This window comes from Lepus europaeus, chromosome 12 (assembly GCF_033115175.1).
Source record: "Lepus europaeus isolate LE1 chromosome 12, mLepTim1.pri, whole genome shotgun sequence".
Taxonomy (NCBI): domain Eukaryota; kingdom Metazoa; phylum Chordata; class Mammalia; order Lagomorpha; family Leporidae; genus Lepus; species Lepus europaeus.
In genome coordinates, this window is record NC_084838.1 from 278,150 (window position 1) to 305,338 (window position 27,189).

The 27,189-nt window shown below is 53.1% G+C and overlaps 1 protein-coding gene across 11 annotated transcripts in view; it reads right to left on the bottom strand.

The window, feature by feature from the left end:
* Window positions 1–27,189, bottom strand: part of EHMT1 (euchromatic histone lysine methyltransferase 1) — a 174,205-nt gene that overhangs the window by 9,599 nt on the left and 137,417 nt on the right. For 8 of the 11 annotated variants that reach the window (XM_062207135.1, XM_062207134.1, XM_062207133.1 and 5 more), the window contains 10 exons: window positions 24,047–24,169; window positions 15,766–15,867; window positions 14,361–14,465; window positions 5,523–5,677; window positions 4,646–4,813; window positions 4,365–4,509; window positions 3,728–3,805; window positions 2,040–2,155; window positions 1,122–1,271; window positions 763–841 (listed from right to left, as the gene is read on the bottom strand). In XM_062207135.1, the coding sequence (XP_062063119.1) occupies window positions 763–841; window positions 1,122–1,271; window positions 2,040–2,155; window positions 3,728–3,805; window positions 4,365–4,509; window positions 4,646–4,813; window positions 5,523–5,677; window positions 14,361–14,465; window positions 15,766–15,867; window positions 24,047–24,169 (1,221 nt within the window). The remainder of the gene's footprint in view (window positions 1–762; window positions 842–1,121; window positions 1,272–2,039; window positions 2,156–3,727; window positions 3,806–4,364; window positions 4,510–4,645; window positions 4,814–5,522; window positions 5,678–14,360; window positions 14,466–15,765; window positions 15,868–24,046; window positions 24,170–27,189) is intronic. The other 3 variants (XM_062207138.1, XM_062207140.1, XM_062207136.1) reach the window with 1 other exon arrangement.

The window sequence follows — 27,189 nt, forward strand, 5'->3', positions numbered from 1 at the left end:
AGTGCACCGGGCCCAGAATCCCACAGGAAGACAGTGCAACAGTTCTAGAACGCTGTCCACGTGCTCGTACAGGCAACACACAGCGGGGAAGTGGCTGTCACCTGGGGCCTGCTCCTTTCACAAACACAGCAACCCACGCTCAGGGCCCGCTGTGAGGACGCCCGCTGGATTCCCGGTAATCCAGACAGCATCTGCTCCTGGGTGTGCCAATGGTGGTTCTTAGAGGCCAGAAACCTCACTCTCCTGCCTTGCAGCAGGGACTGCAAGTTCACTTAAATAGACAATGAATTCAGGAGCAATGACAGGAAGGACTCTAGGTCGCCTATGTGCTGGCCCCAGAACCCCCGGGAACCAGGTTCCCAGAAAGAACATTCGATCCAGGAGACTGGAACAGCGGGCAGGGGACACAGGGACATACTGCCAGCATTGCTGGGTGTTCGCACACCCACACCCTGCCCCCATGAAGCTCACTCCTGCTCAGCTACACAGCCACCTTAGCCCCTGGCAGTCTCTGAGGCTGCTGGGCTCTGGCCTGGAAAAGCTTGAGTGGCATGCCCGAGGCCACGGTGCTCACAGGAGGGAGAGAGCAGACGCTGCTGCAGAGCGACCTGCATCCCGAGTGTGCAGCCAGGTGGCGCCTCTGAATGCAGTCCCCAAGCCTGGACCACACTGGGCGTTTCCAGACCCTACCAGAATAAACTCACCCAAGTTTTGCAGTTTGCCATCAGCTTTTTTTGCCCCTGACCCCTCAAAACACATTACCTTATTGTCAAGGTCAAAGAGGTAAGAATCTTCTTCCCGAACGTCAGCTTCAGAGTCAGAGACCAGCTCCCCCACGTACCTGTGGGGAGAGGAGAGGCGGCAGGTAAAGCAGGGAGGCACAGAGTGGCACCTTGACAGGTGTGTCAGATCCCTGCGCCCTTCAGTGAGGGTCCCAGTGCCCACAGAACACTGCCAGAGTGAGCAGAGGCCCAAGTCAAGGCATGGCAAGAAGCCTGGGGACAGAGCAGCAGGCAGCTTCAGGGGTGCGATTCTGCACACCCAGGGCCTCCCGGCCCTCATGTCGCCCTGCTGCGGACACTGGTTCTGAGACAACCCAGACAGCCGCAGGTCTCACTTACTCGCAGACAAAGGTGCCCAGTGGGATGTCCTGCAGGGAGCGTACGCCCCAGCCCATGTCCTGTGTCCGATAGAGCTGCAGCCTCGCCCTGGAAGACAGTGCACAGGTGGACACTTGCTGCGTGCTGGACATGACGGGCAGCAGAGCCCAGCTGTGCACGGGGACGTGAATGGTGACTGAGGAAATACTATGGTCTGGAAATGGCAGAGCAGCCGAGAACCCAGAAACTGGCCTGGGAACTCGGCCAGGCACTGGCTCTGGCCTTGCCTCAATTTCCTTGTCTGTAACATGGGGGACATCACTGGGTAAGGACCAGTGGCAGCCCTTCTGCCAGGACCCAGGCTGTGGGGAGGCCAGCAGAGGGGGCACAGATCACACACAAGGACTCCTCAGAGCCATGTGTGTCCCATCATCCTGTCCATGGCACAAGCCTATCCACTGGTGCCCAAGGCAGTGGGGGAAGCTGGGTCCCCTGTGTCAAGGACTTTCAGCACACACAGGGATACCTGGTATGGGCTGGTCACCAGCAAGCACACTGCTCCTTGGTCCAGCCCAATCCACTGCACACGCAGATTTCCCCTCGTCACTCAGGCACATTCATGGTGGTCAGGGGGCTCTGTTCTGGTAGCTGGAAGGAGGGCACTGGTGACTACAGGATGAGGGGGCAGCACAGTCTGGCAAGAGCCCCAAGAGCATGGGACAGTCAGGCCTGCCTGAGGATGCGATGGGATTACAGTGACTGTGTGTGACCTCGGGAACACAGTAACCACGCCATCTGCTTCCCCGGGAAGCGGGGCTCCTGTGCTAGGTCCGAGGAAGATCACCCGCTCCACCTGCAGACACACCACATTCTTGCTGTCAGGACCTCGTGACTCAACGAAGAGCAGGGTGTGGAGCTGTGGCGGGAAGCACGGCTCACCTGAGACCATTCTGCACGACACGGTTGCGGCAGTTCCTCCAGCAGGAGCAGGCGTGGTTGCACTCAAAGATTAAGGGAGGCTCTGCCATGTTGAACTCTGGCAGGAGCCGGCCATCCTGTGGACACAGACACCATCAGGACCCGCCACTCTTCGTAAATGAGCGGAGTCGGCGTGTTCACTGAGTGCTCACGCCAACAGGTAAACGTCCAGTGAGGGCGATGATGTGGCACAGTAGATTAAGCCACCAATTGGAACGCCAATGTCCCATGGAGTGCCTGGTTCGAGCCCCAGCTGCTCTCTGCTTCTGATCCAGCTCCCTGTGAATGTGCCTGGGAAGGGGGCAGAAGACAGCCCAAAAGTGCTTGGGTCTCTGCCACCCATGTGGGAGACCTGGCTGGATTCTGGGCTCCTGGCTTTGGCCTCACCCAGCCCTGGCTGTTGTGGCCATTTGGGGAGTGAACCAGTGGTTAGAAGGTCTTCTCCCTCTCATCTGTCACTCTGCCTTTAAAAAAATAAATCCTAAAAACAAAACAAAGAACAAAATCCAGACAGCTTTCTGGTCACTCTTTCACACCTAGGGAATAGCCAGGCAAAGCTGTGCGTTCAGGGCAAGGCTCAGACCAGAAGCCCAAGCAGGTCTGTTCTCTCTGCTCACTGTAGCTGCCAGGGCACAGGTCCCCCTGCTCCACATTGATGGCCTGGCTCCTGGGCTGTCCTGCACTCTCTGTGGACTGCCTTGTCAACCCCAATTATGTAGGGGCTTGGCCACCTGACCCATCCCCCTCTTTACCCTGATGCTGGGTGCACCAGGGCTGTGCCAGTGAGTCCTGGGGCCCGGCAGCTTCAGGAGTGTTCCGAGAGTACGGAATGCTCGTTTCCACCCACTCTCGGCACGATCCGTCACAGAGGACACAGACCCTAGACGTGAGCCCCGATGCCTCCAATCCCATCCCCCAGCACCAGGGTCCCTCAGTCAGATGACAGTGCTTGCCCCATCACCACCCTTCCAATCTGGAGTCCACTCTGCACAGCTGACTGCCGCTTCCACCTCTGCCCATCTCTGCTACCTCAGAATACCCTGGCTTCTACCGCCACCGGTGACCTCGGAACTCACAAACCAAGAACACTCTCAGTCCCATCTTGTTGGACAGCTCTTTCCTAAACAGCACCTGTGATCCCAAGAGGCCCTTCTCTCCTGTCTCCTCCCCAGCTGCCTCCACACTGGGCTCCTTCCACCAGCCCTTGTTGGTCACTTCTGAGACTGTGGCCTCCCAGGGTCTAGTGGCCTTTGTCTCTCAGGCCACGCACGCCCAACCAGCACAAAGCAGAGCACACCAGACAACAAAGATGCTGTACGTTCCATGGCCAGGCCAGGCTGGCCATCTGGGAGCACGTGTGGCTCACCACTCTCCTCCCCAACCTCCCAACATGCAGGCGGCCACAGAGGATGCTGGCCTGAACCCCCGGCACTTCTGGAGCCCACTCGGCCTGGACCTGCTCAGAGCAGTCTGTTGTGTCTTCTAGTCTGCTCCCTCTTCGCCACCTGGCCTCCCCACCTGACTCACTGCCACCTCCTTCTCAAAGTGCCACAACAGTCTTGGAATCAGGGAGTTAAGATGAGCGCGTTTGTAAAGCCCACAACAGAACTCTGCACCCCAGCACAGGGGCACACGGAGGGTCTCCTCACCTTATCGTACCAGCAGCGCATGCTGAGCTGACCACACATGCAGTTGCTGGAGGAGCAGTCATCTATGCACACGCAGTACTGCAACAGAGACACAGCACCGTCAGCAGGGCAGCGTCTCTTCCTGTGTCCCCTCTCTCCAGGTCATAGTCACAATTCTGCAACTTACCCTCTGACGTGGGCTTTGAGACAGGCCACACGGGGAGTGGGAGTGCGTGGGACACTAAGGAACACACTGAGTGCTTGCAGGAGGAGGAGGTGGGCGGTCAGCAAGGGAACAGATGGGCAGGGGCCAGCACTCAGGAAGAAGTTACAGAAATCACACTGCATTGGAGGCTACTCTACAGGACAGCAGCAGACAGAGCCCAAGGCCAGGGAGCTCCCACCAGCAAGGCCACAGGACGTGGCTGATCTTAGCCAGACAAGGAAGGGACAGGCTGTGGGTGACGGCTCCCAGTGAGGTCAGGGGCTGGGCAGCTGGTGTTTGCTGTACTCTGCTTTTCAGGGCCATGTCCAGGGCAGAGTGCGGCCCAGGGCCAAGCCCAGCCTGGGACTCAGGACGCCCTTCCTGGCAGGAGGCCGCAGGACCCCTTCTGCATCTGTCCTGGCCCCCGGTGGTCCCTCTTCTGGCACCACTGACCTGCAGGTGAGTAATGTTCCTGTCGATGCTCATGGGGGACGTCACGCAGTTCTGAGAAACGTATTTGTAGTTGCTGGGGCAGGGCTCACTGTCCACGGCGTTGACACAGGGGATGGGGATGCGCTCGTAGCCCCGGGCGATGTCTCTGCCAGGGGAAGGGGGGACGTCACCTTCTGCGGTGACCTGCATTTGGCCCCCATGGGGGCCAGAGGACTCCTCAGTGGACAACGTAGGCTGTGGCCAGGAGATGCACCACCAAGGATGTGTGTGGAGCCGCTCACCTGCTCACCGTCCTCTCCACAGGGGTGGGCCTGTCAGGGGCTGAGTCCCGCAGCGCCTTGCTCATCTGCAGGGCGCTCCACACCTGCGAGTTGAGGCTCGCACACTGCAGTGGCGTCTCTCCTTCCTTGTTTTTTAAGGTGACATCTGAATCCCGGGAAAGAAAGAGGCTGAAAGAAAAACATGAGCCAGCGCAGTTTTTCAATCTCTGTGAAAAGGACTCAATCACTACCCAGCCCGAGAACTCGGCGAACTTCAGCACGTGGCCACCAGCGGCTCGGAACACCTGCCCTCACTCCTCTGCCGCTGACTGCACCGTCAGCAGGCACCTCAGCAGTGAGCGTCTAAGAACAGGGGTTGGAGGGGGTGATATTTAATTTTTATTTCAAAGTCACCCTCAGGGATAAAAAGGACGGAGAAAAATCACCCCAGTTCTGGACAAAGCGGGGTGCCGAGCTACGCAGGCAGCACAGACACAGTGAGCACTCCCAGCTGTGCGTCACTGCACATGGAGCTGACCCGCTGGGCATTGCTGACTCACTGGTCCCACCTGCAAGGGCTATAAAGACCAGCTCCCATTCCCTCATTTCCGGGGGCAGGGGGTGCACATGAATTTACAGGGCTGGGTCCCACTCCCAAGCCTCTCCTGCTGACCAGAGCAACCGCTGTAGCTCCCTGTGAAGACCTGAGCAGCCAGGCCTGCACCAGCACCACCAGCTCCAGCCCAGGGCACCCATAGCCTCCAGGGCCTCAGCCCCAGTTCAAGTACGGAACAAGAATCTCTTCACAGTAACACCCGTGAACGAGAAATAAACGAGACATGCAGGTCAGTGCCCAACCAGGAGGCAGCAGGTGCATGTCGGGTGGAGCCACACTCACACGACGCAGTCATAGCGGTTCTCCCTAGCAGCGATGTGCAGGGGCGAGTCTCCATGGATGTTCACAGCGTGGAGGTCACACTTGGCGGCCAGCAGTATCTCCGCTATGTCCACACAGCCTGAGAAGGCTGCCCAGTGCAGACAGATGTTCTCCTCCTGGTAGACACAAGTGGAGCCCAGTGAGGGCCCTCCCAGTTCATCACAGACAAAGCCCCTTGTTTTCATTATACAAGTAGCATAATAACAATGCAGATTTTAGAAACAGGAAAAGAAAATCCAAAATTACAGCACCCAAGCAGAACAAATTGCTAACATAACATACTCAGAAACAAGAGTTGTAGTTATAACAAAGAGGAGTGCTTGTGTAAAACTTGAAAATGCAGAAAAAATTTAATTAAAATTTACTTTAAAAAGTCTTCACAAAATAAAAATCATTGTGGGCAATTGGAAGGGATGAACTGGTGGGTGAATAATTGATCCCTCTGTCACTCTGCCTTTCAAATTAAATATATCAATCAAATCCACCCATCCAAGGGGAAAACAGAACCTGAGATTTTAGAACATGGTGAGAACTTTCTCCATATTAAAAATTTTTGACAATAAACTGAAGAAAAACTGGAAAAATGTTTGTTTCACATGTATATATAAGTATATTTTAGCTGGCGCCATGGCTCAATAGGTTAATCTTCTGCCTGCGGCGCCAGCACACCAGGTTCTAGTCCTGGTCGGGGCACTGGATTCTGTCCTGGTTGCTCCTCTTCCAGTCCAGCTCTCCGCTGTGGCCCGGGAGCGCAGTGGAGGATGGCCCAAGTCCTTGGGCCCTGCACGCGCATGGGAGACCAGGAGAAGCACCTGGCTCCTGGCTTCGGATCAGCATGGTGCGCTGGCCGCAGCGGCCATTGGGGGAGTGAACCAATGAAAAAAGGAAGACCTTTCTCTATGTCTCTCTCTCTCTCACTGTCCACACTGCCTGTCAAAAAAAAAAAAAAAGAAAAAGAAAAAGAAATTAAAATAAAACTTTAGGGGTGGACATCTGATACCTTCTTTTTTTTTTAAAAAAAGGATTTATTTATGAAGAGTTACAGACAGAAATGGAGAAGCAGAGAGAAATCTTCCATCAACTGTTTCATGCCCCAGATAGCTACAATGGCCAGAGCTGGGCTAGGCCAAAGCCAGGAGCCAAGAACTTCCTCAGGTCTCCCATGTGGGTGAAGAGGACAAATACTTGGGTCATCTTCTGCTGCTGTCCAAGGCACAGTAACAGAGAGCTGGGTCAGAAGTGGAGTAGCTGGGACATCACCTGGTGCCTATATGGGATGCGTCACAAGCAGTGGCTCAACCTGCTGCACCACAATGCGAGTTCCCTTGGCACAGTTCTTAGACACCACTTGGGACATCTGTATCCCATACAGGACTGACTGGGTTCAAGTACCACTCCTGCTCACGATTCCACCTTCCTGCTGATATACACCCTAAGAGGCAGGGGTAATACATAAGTACTTGGGGGTCCCTGCCATCCATTGGGGAAACCTCAATGGAGTTCCTGGCTTCTGGCTTTGGCCTGGCCCAGCCCTTTTACTATGTGATTTGGAGAATGAACAAGTGGATAGAAGATCTTTCTTTCTGTTTTTCTGCCTTTGAAATAATGAAAATGGAAAAATAGAAAAGTTAATTCTGAAATGCTCACAGTTTTCATATTTCTCATCCATGTTCTGAAGACCGTTCATGTTCATGGACTTCAAAATCTATCTGAATGAAAATAAACTTAAAAAAAAAAAAATTTGCAAGGCAGGTGGGGGCGAGGGGGGGTGCAGGGCCCCAGTAGCTGGGGAATCCTCTGCTGCCTCCCAGGTGCACTAGCAGGGAGCTGGCTCAGAAGCAGAGGTGGGACTGGATCCCAAGCACTTAACATGGGCTGTGGGCATCCAACGTGGGAGCTTAACCTGCTGCACCACAAATGCCTGCTCCTTTTTAAAGGTTTATTCATTTATTTGAAAGGCAGAGCATTACAGAGAGAGACAGAGAGAGAGAATCTTCCAGCTGCTGGTTCACTCCCTAAATGGCTGCAATGGCCACAACTAACCCAATCTAGCGCCAAGAACTTCTTCCATGTCTCCTACATAGGCACAGGGGCCCAAACACCTGGGCCGTCTGCTGCTTCCCCAGGTGCATTATCAAGGAGCTGGATCAGAAGTGGAACATTCAGGATTCAAACTGGTGCCCATACGGGATGCTGGAACTGCAGGCTGAGGCTTCACCTGCTACATCACAGTGCCAGCCCCTGTCTGCTGGTATTTTCCACAAACTTTTTGAAGTACCCTTAAACAATTTATAATTATATAGCAATTACTAAAACACTTTAATTCTGAAAAAGATGTGCAAAGGATATGAAAATAAACTTCCAAAAAAAAAAAAAAAAAAAGACTGAGTGAAATAAATTTTTAAAGATGTTCAACACTACCAGATAGCCCAGACACAGACATGAAAACAATGAAGCCCCACATCCATGGGCTGGGACAGCTGAGCGGCACCCGTGCTGCGCCCCTTGTGCACACACACTCTGCACACTCTGCTCCCCTCTGAACTACACGCAGAGGATGCTTTCCTGGCAGCTGGGACTGCTGGGCTCGACATGAAACAGGTCCCAGTCTATGCTCACTGAGGCTGCAAACCCTCAGGAATCACGGGCACTGTCACAAACGCCACCAAGGCAAGCCTGACTCAGAGCCCTGCCCAAGGTCTCCCCTGGGCGCTGCCTGCTGTCCCAGCCCCTGGAGCATCACTCAGCCAGGCCCTAGACCAGCTGCAGAGCAGGACCCTGGGCACCTCACAGCTCTCCCAGTCTCCCTCCCACTCTCCACAGTGCAAAAGACTTCAATGCTTTTCAGCTCAGTGAACATGAGAGAAGGTAAAAGCCAATCTGCTATCCTCCTCACAAACCACCACCAGCCCCAAGCATGAGCTTCCCTGCTAACCCCATTTGTAAACAAGGAAACTCAGAGCAACGCCTTTTGTGAACCTCAATTTATTGTGAAAAACCACAGCTGACCTGGGGCCTCTGCTCTGGATGCTATTCTTAGCAGCCTTCTGTCCTCTGCTCTTTGTCTGGAGCCCCCACCCCCAGGATGCACTCCTTCAGGGCTTCTTTCCCCATCACAATGATTTATGATTTTGTAACTAGACAGCCTGAGTGACATTTTTGAGAACTACCAATTCACTCAGGAGCCTCTGCTTGTGGGATGGTCCAGTCGCCCAGACTCTCCGATGTCTGTCCACTAAATGACGTAGGCCTGGCCTATACCTCCTGAGTGCTCTGCCTTTGGCTTCCACACTGGCCCTGCATGCCCCCAGCAGCAAGAGGAAAACACAGACACAGCACATGGGCTGCGAGGACGATCACCAGGCAACACAGGGAGCCAGAGCCTGCCCAGGGCCCTCTACGTGTCCACCTAAGACACCCAGCAGGGCCCTGGTGGCCACATGACAATGAGGAGTGCCCTAGAGCCAGTGCCCAGCCCCAGGAGCGACTTGTCTTGGTGGTGGGCAATATCACCCAAGAAAAGGGCTGTTCCAGACCCAACAAGCCTGAAATGCAAAATCCCACACAGTGGAATGGACCTTTAAGAGCTTACCTGCAGCCCAGAGCAAAGCCCGGGGTTACTAACAGGAAGACAAACCCTCCCAGCAGCCTTCATGGCAACGTCCACACTGTCTAGCATCCAGACCGGCAGACAAGCAAAGGACACAGCGAGGACAGAAACCCAACCATCCAAACAGAGCTGACACAGGCGTCGGCACCAGCACCTGAGGCCCCAAACATGCACAGACACATCAGGGCCCTGTGGAGCAGCACTTGACACGCCCCAAACACACACAGACGTGTCAGAGCCGTGTGTAGCTATACTTGACATGCCCCACAGATGGAGAGAGACAGGTCAGGGCCCTGTGTAGCAGTACGCGACATGCCCCAAACACACACAGACGTGTCAGAGCCGTGTGTAGCTATACTTGACATGCCCCACAGATGGAGAGAGACAGGTCAGGGCCCTGTGTAGCAGTACGCGACATGCCCCAAACACACACAGACGTGTCAGAGCCGTGTGTAGCTATACTTGACATGCCCCACAGATGGAGAGAGACAGGTCAGGGCCCTGTGTAGCAGTACGCGACATGCCCCAAACACACACAGACGTGTCAGAGCCGTGTGTAGCTGTACTTGACATGCCCCACAGATGGAGAGAGACAGGTCAGAACCCTGTCTCCTGTGAGCAGGGGCAGTACTTGACATGCCCCAAACATGGACAATGTATCAGAGCCACGTGTAGCTGTACTCAACACGCCCCAAAGACAGACAGACATGTGTAGCTGTACTTGACATGCCCCAAAGATGGAAAGAGACAGGTCAGAGACCTGTGTAGCGGTACTCGACATATCCCAACACGAACAGGCGTGTCAGAGCCATTGTGTAGCTGTACTTGACATGCCCCACAGATGGAGAGAGACAGGTCAGGGCCCTGTGTAGCAGTACGCGACATGCCCCAAACACACACAGACGTGTCAGAGCCGTGTGTAGCTATACTTGACATGCCCCACAGATGGAGAGAGACAGGTCAGGGCCCTGTGTAGCAGTACGCGACATGCCCCAAACACACACAGACGTGTCAGAGCCGTGTGTAGCTGTACTTGACATGCCCCACAGATGGAGAGAGACAGGTCAGAACCCTGTCTCCTGTGAGCAGGGGCAGTACTTGACATGCCCCAAACATGGACAATGTATCAGAGCCACGTGTAGCTGTACTCAACACGCCCCAAAGACAGACAGACATGTGTAGCTGTACTTGACATGCCCCAAAGATGGAAAGAGACAGGTCAGAGACCTGTGTAGCGGTACTCGACATATCCCAACACGAACAGGCGTGTCAGAGCCATTGTGTAGCTGTACTTGACATGCCCCACAGATGGAGAGAGACAGGTCAGGGCCCTGTGTAGCAGTACGCGACATGCCCCAAACACACACAGACGTGTCAGAGCCGTGTGTAGCTGTATCCACATGTTGTAAATGAGAAAGAGACATGTCAGAATAGACTTTGAAGGCTGAGAGCCACTTGTCTGCTTGAAATGAAAATACATCAGGAGCTGGCACTGTGGCGTAGCTGGTAAAGCTGCAGCCTGCAGTGCAATGCAAGCATCCCATTTGGGCACTGGTTCAAATCCCAGCTGCTCCACTTCCAATCCAGCTCTCTGCTGTGGCCTGGGAAAGCAGTGGAAGATGGCCCAAGTCCTTGGGCCCCTGCACCGCATGGGAGACGCAGAAGAAACTCCTGGCTCCTGGCTTCAGATCGGCACAGCTCTGGCTGTTGCATTCATTTGGGGAGTGAACCAGTGGATGGAAGACCTCTCTCTACCTCTCTCTCTCTGCCTCTGTCTCTCTGTAACTCTGCCTTTCAAATAAATAAGTAAATCTATAAAAAAAAAAAAAAAAAAAAAAACCTGGCTGAGACCAGCAGCAACATCAGTGCTGCAGAAGAGGAGTGAACCCAAGGACACACCAACAAAAACAGTGAAAACTCACCTTAAAAACTGCAAAGAGCATCAGGGGGCTTTGGAGCAACCAGAGTCCCTGACACCGTGACTGGAGTGCCAAAGAGGGGTGGGCAGACAGCATTTGAACAAAACTAATGAACTCTAAATAAATATACAGATCCAAAAAATACACCAAATCCTAAATGCACTCACACACAAGATGCCAACGAATATTATTATCAAAGTATAAAGTCTAGTGATGAAAAACTTAAAACTGGCCAGGAGAGAAAAAAATTACAGATCCTCCCTGCGAACATCACAAGGGTGGGTGCAGGGCTGCAGCACATGCAAAGCTCTAAGAACCTTCAGGGCAGGTGTGTGCACAGCACGGACACGCTGCTTGGCACGCACGAGTCCCACACGGAGTGCTGGGCTGCGGTCTCAGCCACAGTTCCAATCCAACTGCTCCCTGGGCAGCAGGTGATGGCTCAGGAACCTGAATCCCTGCCACCCACGTGAAAGCCCTGGATGGAGTCTTGGCCGCTGTTGAGTAAAAGTAAATCTGTGGATGGGAGAATTTCCGTGTTTTTACACACACACACCCCCCAATCAAAAAGCATGTCCCTGGTATGAAAACAGACACATGAAGAGGATGCCAGTACTAACTCACACTGGATAAACAGCACTAATTCATGGGGCAGGTATTATGGTATAGCTTACATCTCTGCCTACGATGTCAGCATCCCATATGGGTGCCATTCAAGACCTGGCTGCTCCATTTCCAATCCAGCTCCCTGCTAATGTGCCGGGAAAAGCAGCAGAAAATGGTACAAGTGTTGGGCCCCTGCATCCGTGCAGAATAGCTGGAAGAAGCTCCGGGCTCCTGGCTTTGTCCTGGCCTAGCCCAGAGATGGGAGATCTTCCTCTCCATGTCTCTTTCTTTATAACTCTGGGTTTCAAAGAAATAAAAAATATATCTTTAAAAAAAAGACCAAAACCAAGAGCACAGCACTGATTCGTGCTCGGATGAACAGCACTAACCCCAGCATTAACTCACACTTGACAGCAGCTGGGTCCTCGCCAAGGGGCACCTTTCTCTACAGACAGCGCTGGCACTAGACATTTGATGCTGTAAGCCACACCTTGCACATTATATGTAAACTGAGTCATGCAAATCACACACCAAGATGTGAAACCTAAAACCATAAAGAAAACAGAGAGAATGTCGCAGTCCTGGGCTGCACCATAATTTTGCAAATAAAACACGAAGAGCAGGACCCACGCAAGGAGGGCAGCCTGGACTCGATCGCAATGGAAAACCTGTGCACTCCAAAGGCAGATGGCAAAGAGCATGCATGATGGGCACATGACCCCAGGGTGTAAACTCTCAAACCTGAGAAGAACGACATAAACCACCCAATAAGAAACGAGCAGGAGACCTGAAAAGACCCTCACTCAAGGAAACAGAAGAACAGCTATTAAGGCCACTGGTCTTCATACAGCCAAATTCACACAAAGCCAAATCAAGGTAAAACCACAACAGAGAGCACTGCACATCTGCCAAAATGAAAAGAATGACCATACCAGCTGCTCCTGAGCAGAACCCTCGTGCACAACACAGGGCACAACCACCAGCACTTCCTTTCTACTCAGCAGAAACAAATGCTTGCAGCAGCTGTGTGTGCCGACAGCCCACACGAGGCACAAGGCAAGAGTTCACCAAGAGGGAGCTGGTGCTATGGCAGGTTGAGCCACCGCCTGCAGTGCCAACATCCCATATGGGTGCCAGTTCGAGTCCCAGCTGCTCCACTTCCAATCCAGCTCCCTGTTGATGTGCCTGGGAAAGCAGCAGAAGATGGCCCAAATGATTGGGCCCCTGCCACCCGTGTGGGAGACCTGGACTCCTGGCTTTGGATGGGCTCAGCTCTGGCCATTGCAGCCACTTGGGGAGTGAATCAGATCATGGGAGACCTCTATTCCTGTCTCTCCCTCTCTCTCTGTAACTCCACCTCTCAAATAAATAAATAAATCTTAAAACAAACGAACAAACAAGAGTTCACCAAGAGGTGTTAGCACGGAGCATCTCCAGTAAGTGTGCTGCACGGAACAGGCCCTGTGATGCATAATTGACACACAGGCGACAGGGCAGCCAGGCGAAAAAAATGATGAGATCTCTGTCATGATCATAGAGCTGGTTTGTGGGTACAACCTCACCAAAGGTACTCTTCAAATGCAGTCTACCAACTACACACCAGCAAAGCTACAGCCACAACCAAGCATCACTGGACACCCTGCACTGCCTGAGCCTCCAGACCGCCAGTCAGCCTGAAGCTAGCACGCAATGCAACACCATGCTCAACTGCCCAAGGACATGGGGATGGTGCGAGCAAGGCAGCCATGACTGTGCCACACCAGACCCGAACCTGTCACCTGCACCCCTCCTGCCCTCTTCTAAATGCTCCCATGGCATAGCTCCAGCTCCTCACTCTCTGCTCTGGTCTCACCATGGCTGTGAAGCAACCAACAAGTTCGGAGGGACCATCGCAGAAACAGCTCAGAGGGCTGACACCAGGCCATGGAGCCCACAGCACAGGCTGTGTACCCACCAGGAGCTGGGGAGCACGGCTGGGTTTGTGCCTGCGTATGGGGGTCAGAGTGTGGCCAGGAGCCAACAGCACTTGCTCACGCTCCAGGCTGCTGAGCAAGGAGCGCTGTCTCAGATGGGGCTGAACCGTGCTCCAAGCTTCCTCGGTTGTCACGGGACTTCTCACGTCTGCCTTCTGACGCTGCAGCAGATCCCGTCTGTGTCTGGCCAGAGACCCTCCCCTCACTTTCTACTGCAATGCCGCACCCACACCTGCCTTCCTGCGGTCCTCGAGGCTCTCACACGCTGTCGAATGCAAGCCCTGTTTTCCGGCAAACAGCTTAGACCTACAACAGTGACCACTGTCACGGTCCAAAAAGCCATGATTGGTCAACAATTCCCTTCACTTTCTCCTTCATGGCAGCAACTACAGGTAGAGCCACTGAAATCTGTGGCAGCACTGAGAGGCCACAAGCCAGGATCTGCCTTCCTGGGTTCTTCCTGGGTCCCTGTCACAGGGACCTGATGAGTGAGCAGGAAGGAGAAGGAGCAACTGGTAGCCCAGTCCAGGGCACCCTCCAAACACAGATCCTGTGTGTCAGCGCAGGAGAGGTCAGCGCACTGCTGGGAGCTGGGGCTGTGCTTCCAGACAAGGACAAGTGCATGGTCAGCAAGAGGGCACCACCCCTTTTGGCTCTGGCTCCAGGAAGTCTGTGACCATCAGAGACTCACATTGTCCCGGATGTTGATGTCAGAGCCCTTGGACAACAGCAGCTTCACGAGGTCCACGTGCTTGTACTCGGTGGCCCAAATCATAGGTGTCCAGCCTCCATCATCCTAACGGCAGAGAAGGAAACACAAACCTGTCAGGGCTGCTGGATGGCACAGTAGAAAAGAGAAGTCTCCAGACACTGCCCATGCGGCAGAGGAGGGTGGGGGAGCCAGCACAGACCAGTCCCAGCCCCAGCTGCTGTGCTCAACACTGAGGGAGACATCTGGGAGGACACCTCCACACACCCAGTGTCAGAAAGGCAGCTCCCAGACCACAGGCCGCAGGGTTTCTGCATCTCTGAGCCCCACAGAGCGGGCAGTGCACGAGAGCCAGGGACCAGGTCAGAGCACAGCCAGGGGCTGCAGACAGGCAGACGGATAGGGAGTCCGTACTGCTCCCAGCAGGGCAGGGCCCAGAAGGCCCCGCTGAGCTGATCAGACCTGTGGCCCGAGGAGCGGACAGCCCTGCCCTCCACACGGAGACCCTTCAGTGGCTCTAGTGATTTAATTCAGTCCACAAAGAGTTTCCAGGAACCGAGAGGCATGTTCCAATTCCTCGGCACACACCACGGCCCCACAGGTCCCGAGTGCACACGCAGCCTCCCTACGGGTCGGCCACGGGCACAGCCTCACGAGCCAACTCAGTGAGCAGTGCTGTGATGCTGGAAGGCCATGGAGCACGACAGAGGACATGGGGCCCAGGCCGCACTCCAGTAGGGCAGAGGGGCTCGGAACTGGGGAAGTCTCGCAGGAGCTGCTGTTTCTGGGAGAGAAGCCGTTTCTGGGTGGCATGGGAGCTGGTTCTGAACAACTGAGCAGGAGGCACTGCCTGGGCTAAGGCAGGTGGGCCATGAGGGACAGATGAGTGTGAACACGGAGACCCAGCGAGAGCTGAGATCTGGGTGGGAGGGACCGGTGCTGGCGCAGTGCTTTGAAACCTGGCCTTCTGCGGCCACTTGCTTGCTCACCAGCTGTCTACGGGTGTTGTGCACCACGCACTGATCAGGCACTGCCAGTCACAGGTTAAGGAGAACAAGTCCTGTGGCACTGGCTGTAGGTTAACTTAGACAGGTGGACACACATGGAGGCTGGGCCAGCAATATGGGGACAAACAGAGCCGAGGAAGCGAGTGTCAGAGGGAGGGCAGGGGCTGTCCTGGACATGCAGCTGTGACATCCAAAGATCTGAGGGGTGAGGCAACACAGGCGGCCAGGAAGGGAGCAGTGAACTGCCAGGCTCAGTATGGTGGCCACGCAGCAGAGTAGGCAGGGAAGGAGGAAACTGGGGAGACAAAGGGCCTTGTATGGACCAGAGGTGACCATGAGCGGGAAGAACGGAGGCCACCACGGGGTGGGCATGGCTGTACCTGGCAGTTGACGTCCATTTGTCCATTTGAAAGCAGATACTGAACCACATCATAATGTCCCTTCTTGGCAGCCAAGTGCAAACAGGTGGAGCCCTCTGCATCCTGTAACACAAAGGCTGCTTTGGTCCAGAGAACCCACACTCACACGTACAAGAGGAGGCCACGTCCGGGGCCTTAGGGAACCCTTCTTCCAACAAGTTCTTGTTGCATGACAAGGAGTTGCATGCTGAGGAGGCAGCATTCCCCAAGGCTGCACGGCCCCAAGGGCATAGCCCTTATGCACTGCACTTCTGATGCCAAGACAGAGCCTTGGGTGGTGAAAACCCTGCTACCTTCAACACAAACCTGCAGGTGCAAAGATGATGACCCTGGCCGGCGTCACGGCTCAATAGGCTAATCCTCCACCTGCGGCGCCAGCACACCGGGTTCTAGTCCCAGTCGGGGTGCCGGATTCTGTCCCGGTCACTCCTCTTCCTGTCCAGCTCTCTGCTATGGCCCAGGAGTGCAGTGGAGGATGGCCCAAGTCCTTGGACCCTGCACCTGCATGGGAGACCAGGAGAAGCACCTGGCTCCTGGCTTTGGATCAGTGCGATGCGCCGGCCGCAGCGCCACTGGAGGGTGAACCAATGGAAAACGAAGACCTTCCTCTCTGTCTCTCTCTCACTATACACTCTGCCTGTCAATAAATAAATAAATAAATAAACAAAAGATGATGACCCCACAAGTTCCTGCCCCTGTGGACTGGGCAGGACCCAGGGACAGTCCAGGCTTCTTGTTTCAGCCAATATGCAGGGTGAGCGGCTCCAACAGTGACCCCGGGGTGGCTGCCCCAGGAGCTGACACCCACACGGCAGAATGTAACACAGTATTTGGAGGAAGCAGCAACCGCGTCCCGGCCACCTGCCCACTTCCATTGCCTGAGGCTGCCGTGAGAACCTTCTCCCTGCTTCTACCAGTGTTACCTGAGGACAACCAAGAGTCCACGCTGATCAAATTTCTCAAAACAAAAAGACAAAAATGGGGGTGGGGGGCGGTTGATGTGACACAGCAGGTAAAGCCACCACCTCCCATGCTGGCATCCCATACAGGCACCGGTTTAAGTCCTGGCTGCTCCAGTTCCAACCCGGCTCCCTGCTAATGTGCCTGAGAAAAGCCACAGAAGGGACCAAGTGTTTGGGCCCTGCCATCCATGTGACAGCCCTGAATGCAGCTCCTGGCTTTGGCCTGGCCCAGCCCTGGCCACTGCGCCCATCGGAGCAGCAAGCCAGCAGATGGAAGATCAATCTCTGTCTTTCCCTCTCTGTAACTCTGCCTTTCAAATAAAAAACAACAAAAAAAACATCACAGGGAGGTCAGGTCAGGCAGTCCCAGGAGAAGCAGCGACGGTCAGAGTCGTGAGGCTATGGCGGTGACACTGGGCTGCACTGTTCTGAGCTCTGTCATTTTACAGGTTTCAGAGCACAACCGGACCTCACACACCACTGCTCAGAACTCTGGCCTCTCTCAAGAGCCTGCACTTGGCCCACACTACTGGAGTACAGACTGGGACAAAGAAAACGGTGTGCTTATTGGTTCAAAGGTTTGCCTCAGGGCCAGCGCTGTGGCATAGCAGGTAAAGCCATTGCCTGCAGTGCAGGCATCCCATATGGGTGCCAGTTTGAGTCCCAGCTGCTCCACTTCCGATCCAGCTCTCTGCTGGGATAGCCATCTGGAAGATGGCTCAAGTCTTTGGGCCCCTGTACCGACATGGGAGACCTGGAAGAAGCTCCTGGCTCCGGATTGGCGTAGCTCCAGCCATTGTGGCCAACTGGGGAGGAAGACCTCTCTCTCTGCCTCTCCTTCTCTCTCTGTATATCCCTTTCAAATTAATAAATAAATCTAAAAAACAAGAAAAAAAAAGAAAAAGAAAAAGTCTGCGTCATCTTCAAGTGTCCTCTGTTGTCTGGACAGGCTGCAGCCGGGATGGTGCACACGGCTGGAGGAGCCTTTGTGGAAGAGGCCAGAGGTGTGTGAGACCTGTAACACAAGGCAGGAAAGCAGAATCCTAGAAGAGGCCTGGCCTTCTCTGAAGGAGGACCAAGAGAACCTACAGAAGCCATAGCGAAAGTGGCAGGGCGGGCTGAAGGTCGTCATTCAGTTCATCCAGGGGAGACAGCTATGACAATTTCAGACACAAACCCCATGAGGTCGCGATCCCACCATCCTCCGGGAACACCCAACACAGACCCCAGTGCCATTTGTCTCCCCACCTCCCCAGAGGCAGTCACCATCCTGAACCCACTATCTGTCAATCAGATGCGTCTCCTGACAGTGTCACTGTGCATGGGACATACATGATGGCTGTGTGCTTCAGAATGGCCACATCACAGGGCGCCATCTGCTGACATCTCCCTCAGAGAGCAGACAGCACTTGCTCATTTATTTTAACAGACAGGAAAGGCTCTAGTTTATGTAATCCTAGCGGAGAAAGACTTACTTGTTCCATGCACCGTGCGTGGACACGTCTCATCTGTGTGTGTGTGAGGCTGGCGGTGGTGTCTCCCAACCCTGACAACAGCTGCACCTCAGCTGGTTGGTGAGAACTGCGCCAGGACAGCCCACAAGCAGCCCACCACAGCCAGGAAGGGTCCTCGGCTGAGTGCACAGAAAGCGCTGGCTATAAAGTGGCGTCTCAACAGGTCCAGAAAGGCCAGACGTCTTCTCACACGCAGGGCCTCTCCTCCAGGAACTGTCTGGCTTACGTCCATGTTGCTGCCCAGCACCCCTGCAGGTTATTTTATTCACGAGTCTCTTCCAGTTTTGGATATTATCTCTTGCCAGCATGTTGCAAAACCGCCTCTCATTTTGTAACCTGCTTTTTCATGTGCTTGTTATGCCTTTAAACAAAATTTCTGACTCTGTTTCTGTTTAACTTCCAAGGTGCTTGAGTTATTATTTTATGTCTGATTTAAGAAACTCCTCCCCAGTGCGATCACAAGGGCACGCTGCCTGCCACTTTCTGTAAGTACTGCCCCCTGCAACCAGCCGTCAGGCCGGCCCCAACACCTGTTCCCTACCTCGAGTGCGTGCTGCAGCCACAGGTTCTGCCTTCCTCCCAGGCTGTGCAGTCTGAGGGCCCAGTGGGACACGGTAGCCTGTTTTAAAGCTGGCACTCTGCCGTTTCCTCTTTGTCTGTAAATTTTCCCTCGTTTCCTTTATTCTCAATGGACAAATCATGTTTCTGAATTCCACCTCTTCCCTGAGACGCTGTATTTCTTCCTGTGTCCTTGGTACTCTCTCAGGAATCCAACATCTCTGACTTCTCAGTCGACTGGCATTTCCTGCATTGAAACCTTCCTACAGCACCCGTCCATCTGCACACTGCCCTGCTCTGGGCTGCCGGGGCCGATCTTCTACTTCAAGATGTGCACTAACTCTAACGTCACCTCTGCCTTACACAGCCTTGCTGAAGAAAATAGCTCTGTGTGTGCTACTTCCCTTGTGCGAACCCTCCGACAGGCCCGTCTGCTATTATCCGACAGGTTTGAATTCACCCTCTTTCTCTGAAGGATGTGTTTGTTGGATGGACGCTCTTGGGGTTTCGGCTCACCACAGTGGAAACTTCCTCCCAAGCCCCGGCACGTGCGGCTCCGGCTTGGCTGCTGTTGGGAGCTCCTCTCTGTTCTGAGGGGGCATTGCTAACGCTCGCCTGCTCAGCTTGCTCCGTCTCTAGGATCTCGACAGTGTGCATCCCTGGATCTGGGTCGCTTATGACCCTTATTTCTTCAGCACACTCTTGCCACCAGGCACTCTCTTGCTCTCTCGTGTGTGCTTCTATGACGTCAATGTGATGTGGTCCCACAGCTTGTTTGCAGCCTTCACTGCTCTCGACTCTGCATCATCCAATCTGTCCAGCCCATCCATGAATTTGCTTCAGACATCTGCTCCACCAGCACCGGCACCATTCCACACAGCTTCCAGCTCCAGGAGGGTCATGGACAGCCCTCTGCAGGCTTTGCTTTTTAGTGGTGCTCAGCTTTGGCACCAGCCAGCAGCGTGCTGGATAAACATGGAGCTCATCCACTCCCCACCACAGAAAGTGTTCCTACCCACCTTAATCAGCTGTAAAAAGTTAAAGGCTTCAACGCCAGCATCCCATACAGGCGCCGGTTCTAGTCCCCACTGCTCCACTTAAAATCCAGCTCCCTGCTGATGGCCTGGGAAAAGCAGTGGAAAATGTTCCAAGCACTTGGGCCTCTGAACCCATGTGGGAGACCCAAATGAAGCTCCTGGCTCTTGGCTTTGGCCTGGCCAACCTTGGCCATTGTAGCCATCTGGGGAGTGAACAAGCAGATGGAAAATATCTCTGTCTTTCCACCTCTCTGTAACTCTTTTAAATGAATAAAAGAAAAAAGAAAAAAGAGTAAAGGCTTTTATATCTCAAAAGCTAATAAAAACAAAGAACCAAATGAAGACTTGGAAAATATTCCTAACATATGCAAACAGATACAGAAAATGCTGACCCTGGGGACGGTGTGTAGTCTGCTGGAGAAACTGCACCTTGTTTCAGAGAAGGGAGTCAGTCTGAGTCCGGGCTAGGGCTCCACACGAGGGAGACTCGGACAGAGTTCCCAGTTCCCAGATTTGCCCCAGCGAGCACTACTGTGGGCATATGGGGAGTGAACCAGCAGCTAGAACCTTTGAATCTGTCTCTGCCTCTCAAATTTAAAAAAACAAATTGACTCGATGTCAACAAGAGCAAATTACAATAGTAAACAAACAAAAACAAAAAACTAAAGCCAGGCTGGCGCCACGGCTTAACAGGCTAATCCTCCGCCTTGCGGTGCCGGCACACCGGGTTCTAGTCCCGGTTGGGGCGCCGGATTCTACCCCGGTTGCCCCTCTTCCAGGCCAGCTCTCTGCTATGGCCCGGGAAGGCAGTGGAGGATGGCCCAAGTGCTTGGACCCTGCACCCGCATGGGAGACCAGGAGAAGCACCTGGCTCCTGGCTTTGGATCAGCGCGAAGAGCCGGCCGCAGCGGCCATTGGAGGGTGAACCAACGGCACAAAGGAAGACCTTTCTCTCTGTCTCTCTCACTATCCGCTCTGCCTGTCAAAAAATAAAAAAAATAAAAAAAAACTAAAGCCAGAGAGCAGCTTACAGGATTGCTACCACTGAACCACATCATGCAGCAGTGGTCAGAGTATGACACGTGCTGTGTCCCAGCAGTTCTACACCACAACCAGCATAAGGAGTCAAGCAAATGACTCTCACAAACATGTAGCTATGAAAAGGTTTACTGGTGCAACGTTTACAATAAAGGTGGAAAATAAGGTAAATGTGAAATTAAATGCAAATTTGCGATTATATAATATCATGAAATACCAAGATAGCTACCTGGAGCAATGATACAGAATAGTATTTAATGATGTGGAAACATCATAAAAATTTAACTAGATGTGAAAAAGAAGATAAATTAAAGATCATGGCCATTTTTTGTTTTGTTGAAAAAAAGGTGTAATAATGTGAAAGACAAGAATTTTAAACTATTTTTATTGCAGTAATCTATGGCATTTGATTTGCCATTTAAACCCCTTTACGTGTAGAATGCAGTGGCATGAACTCCATGTGCAGTCTTGTGCAGCCACCACCACTATCTGGCCCCAAACAAAACTGACCACTAAGCAGCAGCATTCCCGCTCCTCAGCCCCAGCTCTGCTTCTTTTGGGAGCTCACCCAGATGGAACCAGACAGGCGTGCTGCAGCATGTGTGACGGAATCTGACTGCACCTCGAGAGGCATGCACAGGCCACACTGCCTCTGTACTTCCACCTGCCACGGACACCTCGCTACCGCGAACAACGCCAGGGTAAAAACTGCTCCGCCCACACTCGAGACGTGGGACTGCTGGGTCACAGGGTGACGTTTAGCTGCTGGAGAGATTGTCACCCGTCTGCCACAGCAGCAGCAGCAAGTCACATTCTACCAGCAACGAACAACAGCCGTCCCACAGTTCCAAAGGTCTGCATTTCCCCAGGGACCATCAGTGATGACCACATCTCCACGTGTAACTGGACTCTTGTGGATCTTCTTTGGAGAAATGTCTACTTTGCCCATCACTTAACTGGACCACCAGCTGCTGTTGTTGAATTTTCAGACGTCTTTAAATACTCAGGATGGTCATCTCTCACCAGACACAGGATTTACAGGTTCTTGATCCTAGTGTCTTCTGGTAGAGTTTCTAATTCTGTCAAAGTTTATCTTTCATTCTCTGTGCTTTTGGTGTCCTATCCAAGAAACCACTGCTGCTGGGGCTGGCGCTGCAGCACAGTGGGCGAAGCCTCTACCTGCGACGCTGGAATCCCATACAGGCACAGCAAATGGAAGATCTTTCTCTCTGTTTCTCTCTCTTTCTCTCTGTAACTCTACCTCTCAAATGAATGAAATAATAAAATTAAAAAAAAGAAAAAGAAAAAAGAACCCACTGCCCCATCAGTATCATGAAACTCTCGTCCACGCCTCCTCGAGGAGCTGCAGTGTCAGCAGCACAGCTCGGCGCTGGGACTCCGGCTGCGACTGTCTGTTCTTCCGGGAGGGTCCAACGTCCTTCTGGCGGATGTGGACACTGAGCTTCCCAGCAACACTTGTTCAAAACACAGTCTTCAGACCTTGGGGAAAAGCAGCTACAACAACGCACGGGTTTGTCTCAGCGTCTTTGTTTCCTCTGCTCCTTACACCTCTGTCTTTACCACACAATTTTTATTATTGTAGCTTTATAGCAAGTTTTGAAATCAGGAAGTATGTGTTCTCCAGCTGTGTTCATCTCTTTCATAATTGTCTGGCTACCCCAGTTTCCTTGAAATTTTTTTTTTAAAAAGATTTGTTTATTTATTTAAAAGGCAGAGTTACAGAGAGGCATAGGCAGAAAGAGGTCCGCCATCCAGTGGTTCACTCCTGAAATGGCTGCAACAGTTGGAGCTGTGCCAATCCAAAGCCAGGAGCCAGGAGGTTCTTCCGGGTCTCCCATGCAGGTGCAGAGGCCCAAGGACTTGGGTCACCTTCTATTGCTTTCCCAGGCCATAGCAGAACCCTTGAAATTTTATATGGACTTTAGAACGAGCTTTTCTGTACCTGAAAAGAAAGCTGTTGGGGGAGCGGGCTTTTGGTCTAGTAGTTAAGAGGTCTAAGAAGTCTGTGTCCGAATTCAGAGTGCCTGTGTTCAATTCCTGGCTTCAACTTCCTGCTACTGCAGATCTGGAAGGCAGTGGCAATGGCTCAAATAACTGGGTTCCTGCTACCCACATGGAGACCTGGACTGGGTTCCTGGCTCCTGGCTCCAGCTCTGGCTGTGTTGGGTATTTGGAGGAGTGAACCAGAGGATAAGTACTTTCTCTGTTTCTTTCTCTACACTTTTGAAATAAAAACATTTTCAAAAGGCTGTTGAGGGATGAGTGTTAGGTCTAGTGGCTAAGCTGCCAACTGGGGCACGCACATCCCATACCGAAACGCCTGGGTTTTAATTCGGATTCCAGCTCCCTGCTGATGCGCAGTCTGGGAGGCAGCAGGTGATGGTGAACTACTACCCACAGGGGAAACCTAGATCAAGTTCCAGACTCACAGACTCAGGGGATTTGAGACAGCAGATGGGATCTGTCGACCTCTCTTGCTCTTTCTCTCAAATAAATAAATACAAACTTCAAGAAACCCAATAACCAGTTGTTGGGATTTTTAGAAGGAATGCATGGACTCTATAATTGCTTTGGGCAGCACTGTCATAACTACAGGAAGTCTTCCAATCCATGAACACAGGATGTCTATTTGTTTGTGTCTTAACTTCATTCAGCAATGCTTTGTGGTTTTCAGTGTCCAAGTCTTTGCTCCTTGGTTAAATGCACTGCTAAGTGTTTAATTCTTTTTGATGCTGCTGGGAGTGAGACTGCTCTGTCTCCTTCCTGCACAGTCAGGTGAAGAACACAGACCCACAGCTGACTGCTCTGCTGGTTCTGCGTCCTGCTGCTCTGCTGGGCGACTCGGCTCCAGCGGCATTTCTGTGGGGTCCCTGCAACTGTCGCTTGTGAGCAGAGACTACGCACTGCTTCTTCTCCAGCCTGGGTACCTTTCCTTCTTTTTCATGCACAGCTGCTTGGGTGCCACACACACTGCCTGGGAAGGTGACTCTCCACACACAGACTCACCAGCTGCTTGTCTCTTGTCAGACACAGGAGCCTGCTAGCCTGCACCTGAAGACACGCCATTGAGGAAGGGTCCCTACGACTCCCTGACTTTTATGCAGCCCCGTACCTTTGGCTCCACGAGGGCCCCTGCCTGGATGAGGTACTTCACTGCATCTAAGTGGTTGTTCTCTGCTGCCTCCATCAGAGGGGTCCTCTGGTCTTCCGAGCAGGTGTCAATATTGGCGCCCGCCTACAAAAACAAAGAAGAGGTCAGGGGTATGGGTGGGTGCTGAAGTCACCGCTTGATGAGAAAATGGTTTCCACGCATCCACGTTTGGACAGACCAAATGAGCAACGTTAAAATCAGCTCTACAGCCCAACTGCACTGTACTTCCAAAACTGTTCGAAGACTCGGGCACACCACCCCCACAGAGCTTTAGTTCAAGCACAACAGCTGGGCTGGAGCTCATTTCATTTCTAAACTAACTTGGCAGAAAACTGCACAGCAGTGCGACGGCACCTCTGGGGACAAGGGAGAAGACGACCTCACAAGGAGGGGCCGAGCCAGCCCTACCAAGGGATGGGGGTGCCCAGCTTCAGCTTCAACTTGCCAAAGTAAAAGAGACCAAAAACCAGTGTGCACCAGTCTGTAACGTGGAACAAACAACTCTACCTTTTCCAATAAAGTAATAAGCCTGGAAGATGAGTGAACTAGCAGTCATGCACAGAGAAATCTTTGTTGGAAATGTAAGAAACTCGCAACTTAGGAATGGGCATTTAGGTTGGGGTTTACGGCACCGCGCTGGAATGCCTGGCTTCGAGAAAGCAGTAGTGATGGCTCAAACAGCTGGGGCCTTGTCACTCACATGGCTCCTTACTCTGGCCTGGCCCAGCCTTGCTGACGCAGGTATCAGGAGAGTGAACCAGTGGATGGGAGTGCTGTCTCTCTGCTTCCAAAACAACACAAAGGCAGCCTCCACCTTTGAAGTTGCTTGTGTGCATCGAAGCCAATCAGCTGTTTGACAGCTGAGAGAGCTTCTCCACAGGGAGAAAACAAGTCTCCTTACACTAAAGTACAAAGAACTTCTGCTTTATAAATGTTTAGTATGAAAAACGTTGAAGAAGGGACTTCTATTAACAGCAATGAAGAAAAAGCAGCACAGGTGGGAAACAGTTTTTTTTTTTAATTAAATATTTATTTATTAACTTGAAAGAGTTACACAGAAGAGAGAAGAGGAAGAGAGAAAGGTCTTCTACCCGCTGGTTCACTCCCCAGTTGGCCACAACAGCAGGAGCTGTGCCGATTCAAAGCCAGGAGCCGGGAGATTCTTCCAGGTCTCCCATGTGGGTGCAGGGGCCCAAGGACTTGGGCCATCTTCCACTGCTTTCCCAGGACATAGCAGAGAGCTGGATTGGAAGTGGAGCAGCCAGGACTCAAACCAGCATCCATATGGGATGCTGGCACTGCAGGCAGCAGCCTTACCCACTACGCCACAGCGCAGGTCCCAATGAGTAATGTGTTTATAAATGGGCACAGGGTGGTGTAATCTGTGAAGGTTCGCCATGACTGAGGTTTTCAAGGGGACCCTGACAGTGACTCAGGCAACACTTGGGGACCTGCAGGGGCACGCAGCAGGGCTGCAGACTCAAGAGATGGAGACGGGAGGCCAGGGTGCAGGAGACAAGAATGGAGAGGATAAGGGGGCTTCAGCTGCAGAAGTTTAAGACTAAAGGCACAGTCAAGCTGCAGCAGCCATTTTTAACAAATAAAGAGGCTACAAAAACACACACAGTAAGAAACAGAGTTAGACTACTGCGGGGCAGGCTCTGTCCACACCCTGAGCATACAGCCCTGGGCAGCACCGTAGGTGTGAATGCCCAGGGCAGGTCCCTGGGGTCATACCATGGGCAGCACCACGGACAGGCACAGGATGGGCTGGTTCTCTGGGCACAGCCTTAGGGAGTGGTGAGGAACCCGGTCCCCCTGAGAGATGGGATGTGTCTGGGAGGTGCACAGCCAGCCTGCTGTGGCCAGCCACTTACACAAGCAGAGGCCCCTCACAGACACACAGCGACCCAGGACCCTGGCTACCAGAGAAACTGCTCCTCATCCAGGAAAATATAGGGTGAGAAGAATAAGGTAAAAAAAAATCTCCAGAAGGTCAAGATACAGAAGTAAAAGTCAGAAGAATCAAACAAAGAGCCCATCAGGCACAGGCAGCCGCGAACGAGGCCGTCGGGCGAGTCAGAGTCGGGCCTCACATCAGCCAGAGGCATGGACACAGCAAGGGAAACTGTCCTGCAACCTGTGGGATCCGCCTCCTGTGCTCCCCAGACCCCCACTGTGACTGCAGCTGACGGTCAGGTCCCAGACTCCAAGAGGTAGTGGGCAGTGGGTGCTCCTGCAGCATCATGACCTCACACCCTCAGCCAAAGGGTCAGCTCAACCACGGTTCTCAGGAACCCACGCCCTGCAGGAGAGACCCCCAGAAAATGACACGGAGAGCAAAGGGGCAGCAGCAAGGGAGGTGGGAGCAGACAGAGGCGTGGAGCCCGGCTGGACACGCTGGAAAATCAACCCGAGTTGGGGGAGAAGCCCAACAGACTCACGAGGCAGACACCAGGGTGTGGCCATGAACCACCCTCCCTGCCTCTATGCCCAGGAGACTGGCCATGACAACTCCAATGCTCACAAAATGCTGCGGCTAAGGCCAGGTTGGCCACCACAGGACCACGCGCTGGGGCATTCTCCACCTGTGTCACACAGGCAGTGGCCCTGGTCTGTGTGGCTACTGAGCACTGGAGGTATAGTGGAATGCCTGGGGTGTATCCTGCTTGTACCTCACCAGGGCCACGGGTGACCACAGAGCAGAGCACACCTGTGCCTCCGTAATACAACTTTCCCCGAACAACCACCACACCTGTGCCACATCAGGAACCCCGGGTGGCTGCAAGACTGGACCTCAGACCCATGTGGCTTTCTGCACTTTCTATATGCACACATTTAGCTTTTTGGGGCTGTGGCTTTTTGACTAAAAGCAGCTAAACACAAAAGAATTCCTAATGCATGGCTCAGCTGGCCAAACTGCACTTCCTGAGGCTGTTTCCCAGTGCTGAAAGCACAGCCTCACGAGGCGACATGACAGTGAGGGTCACCCCAGCAGGTGCCGTGTTCTGGGGATCACACTGGATCCATTACACATGTTCAGGTCTTTCTGTAACCGCAAGTACAGGATTTAGATTGCGGAGGGTGGGGCAGTAGCAGCGAGC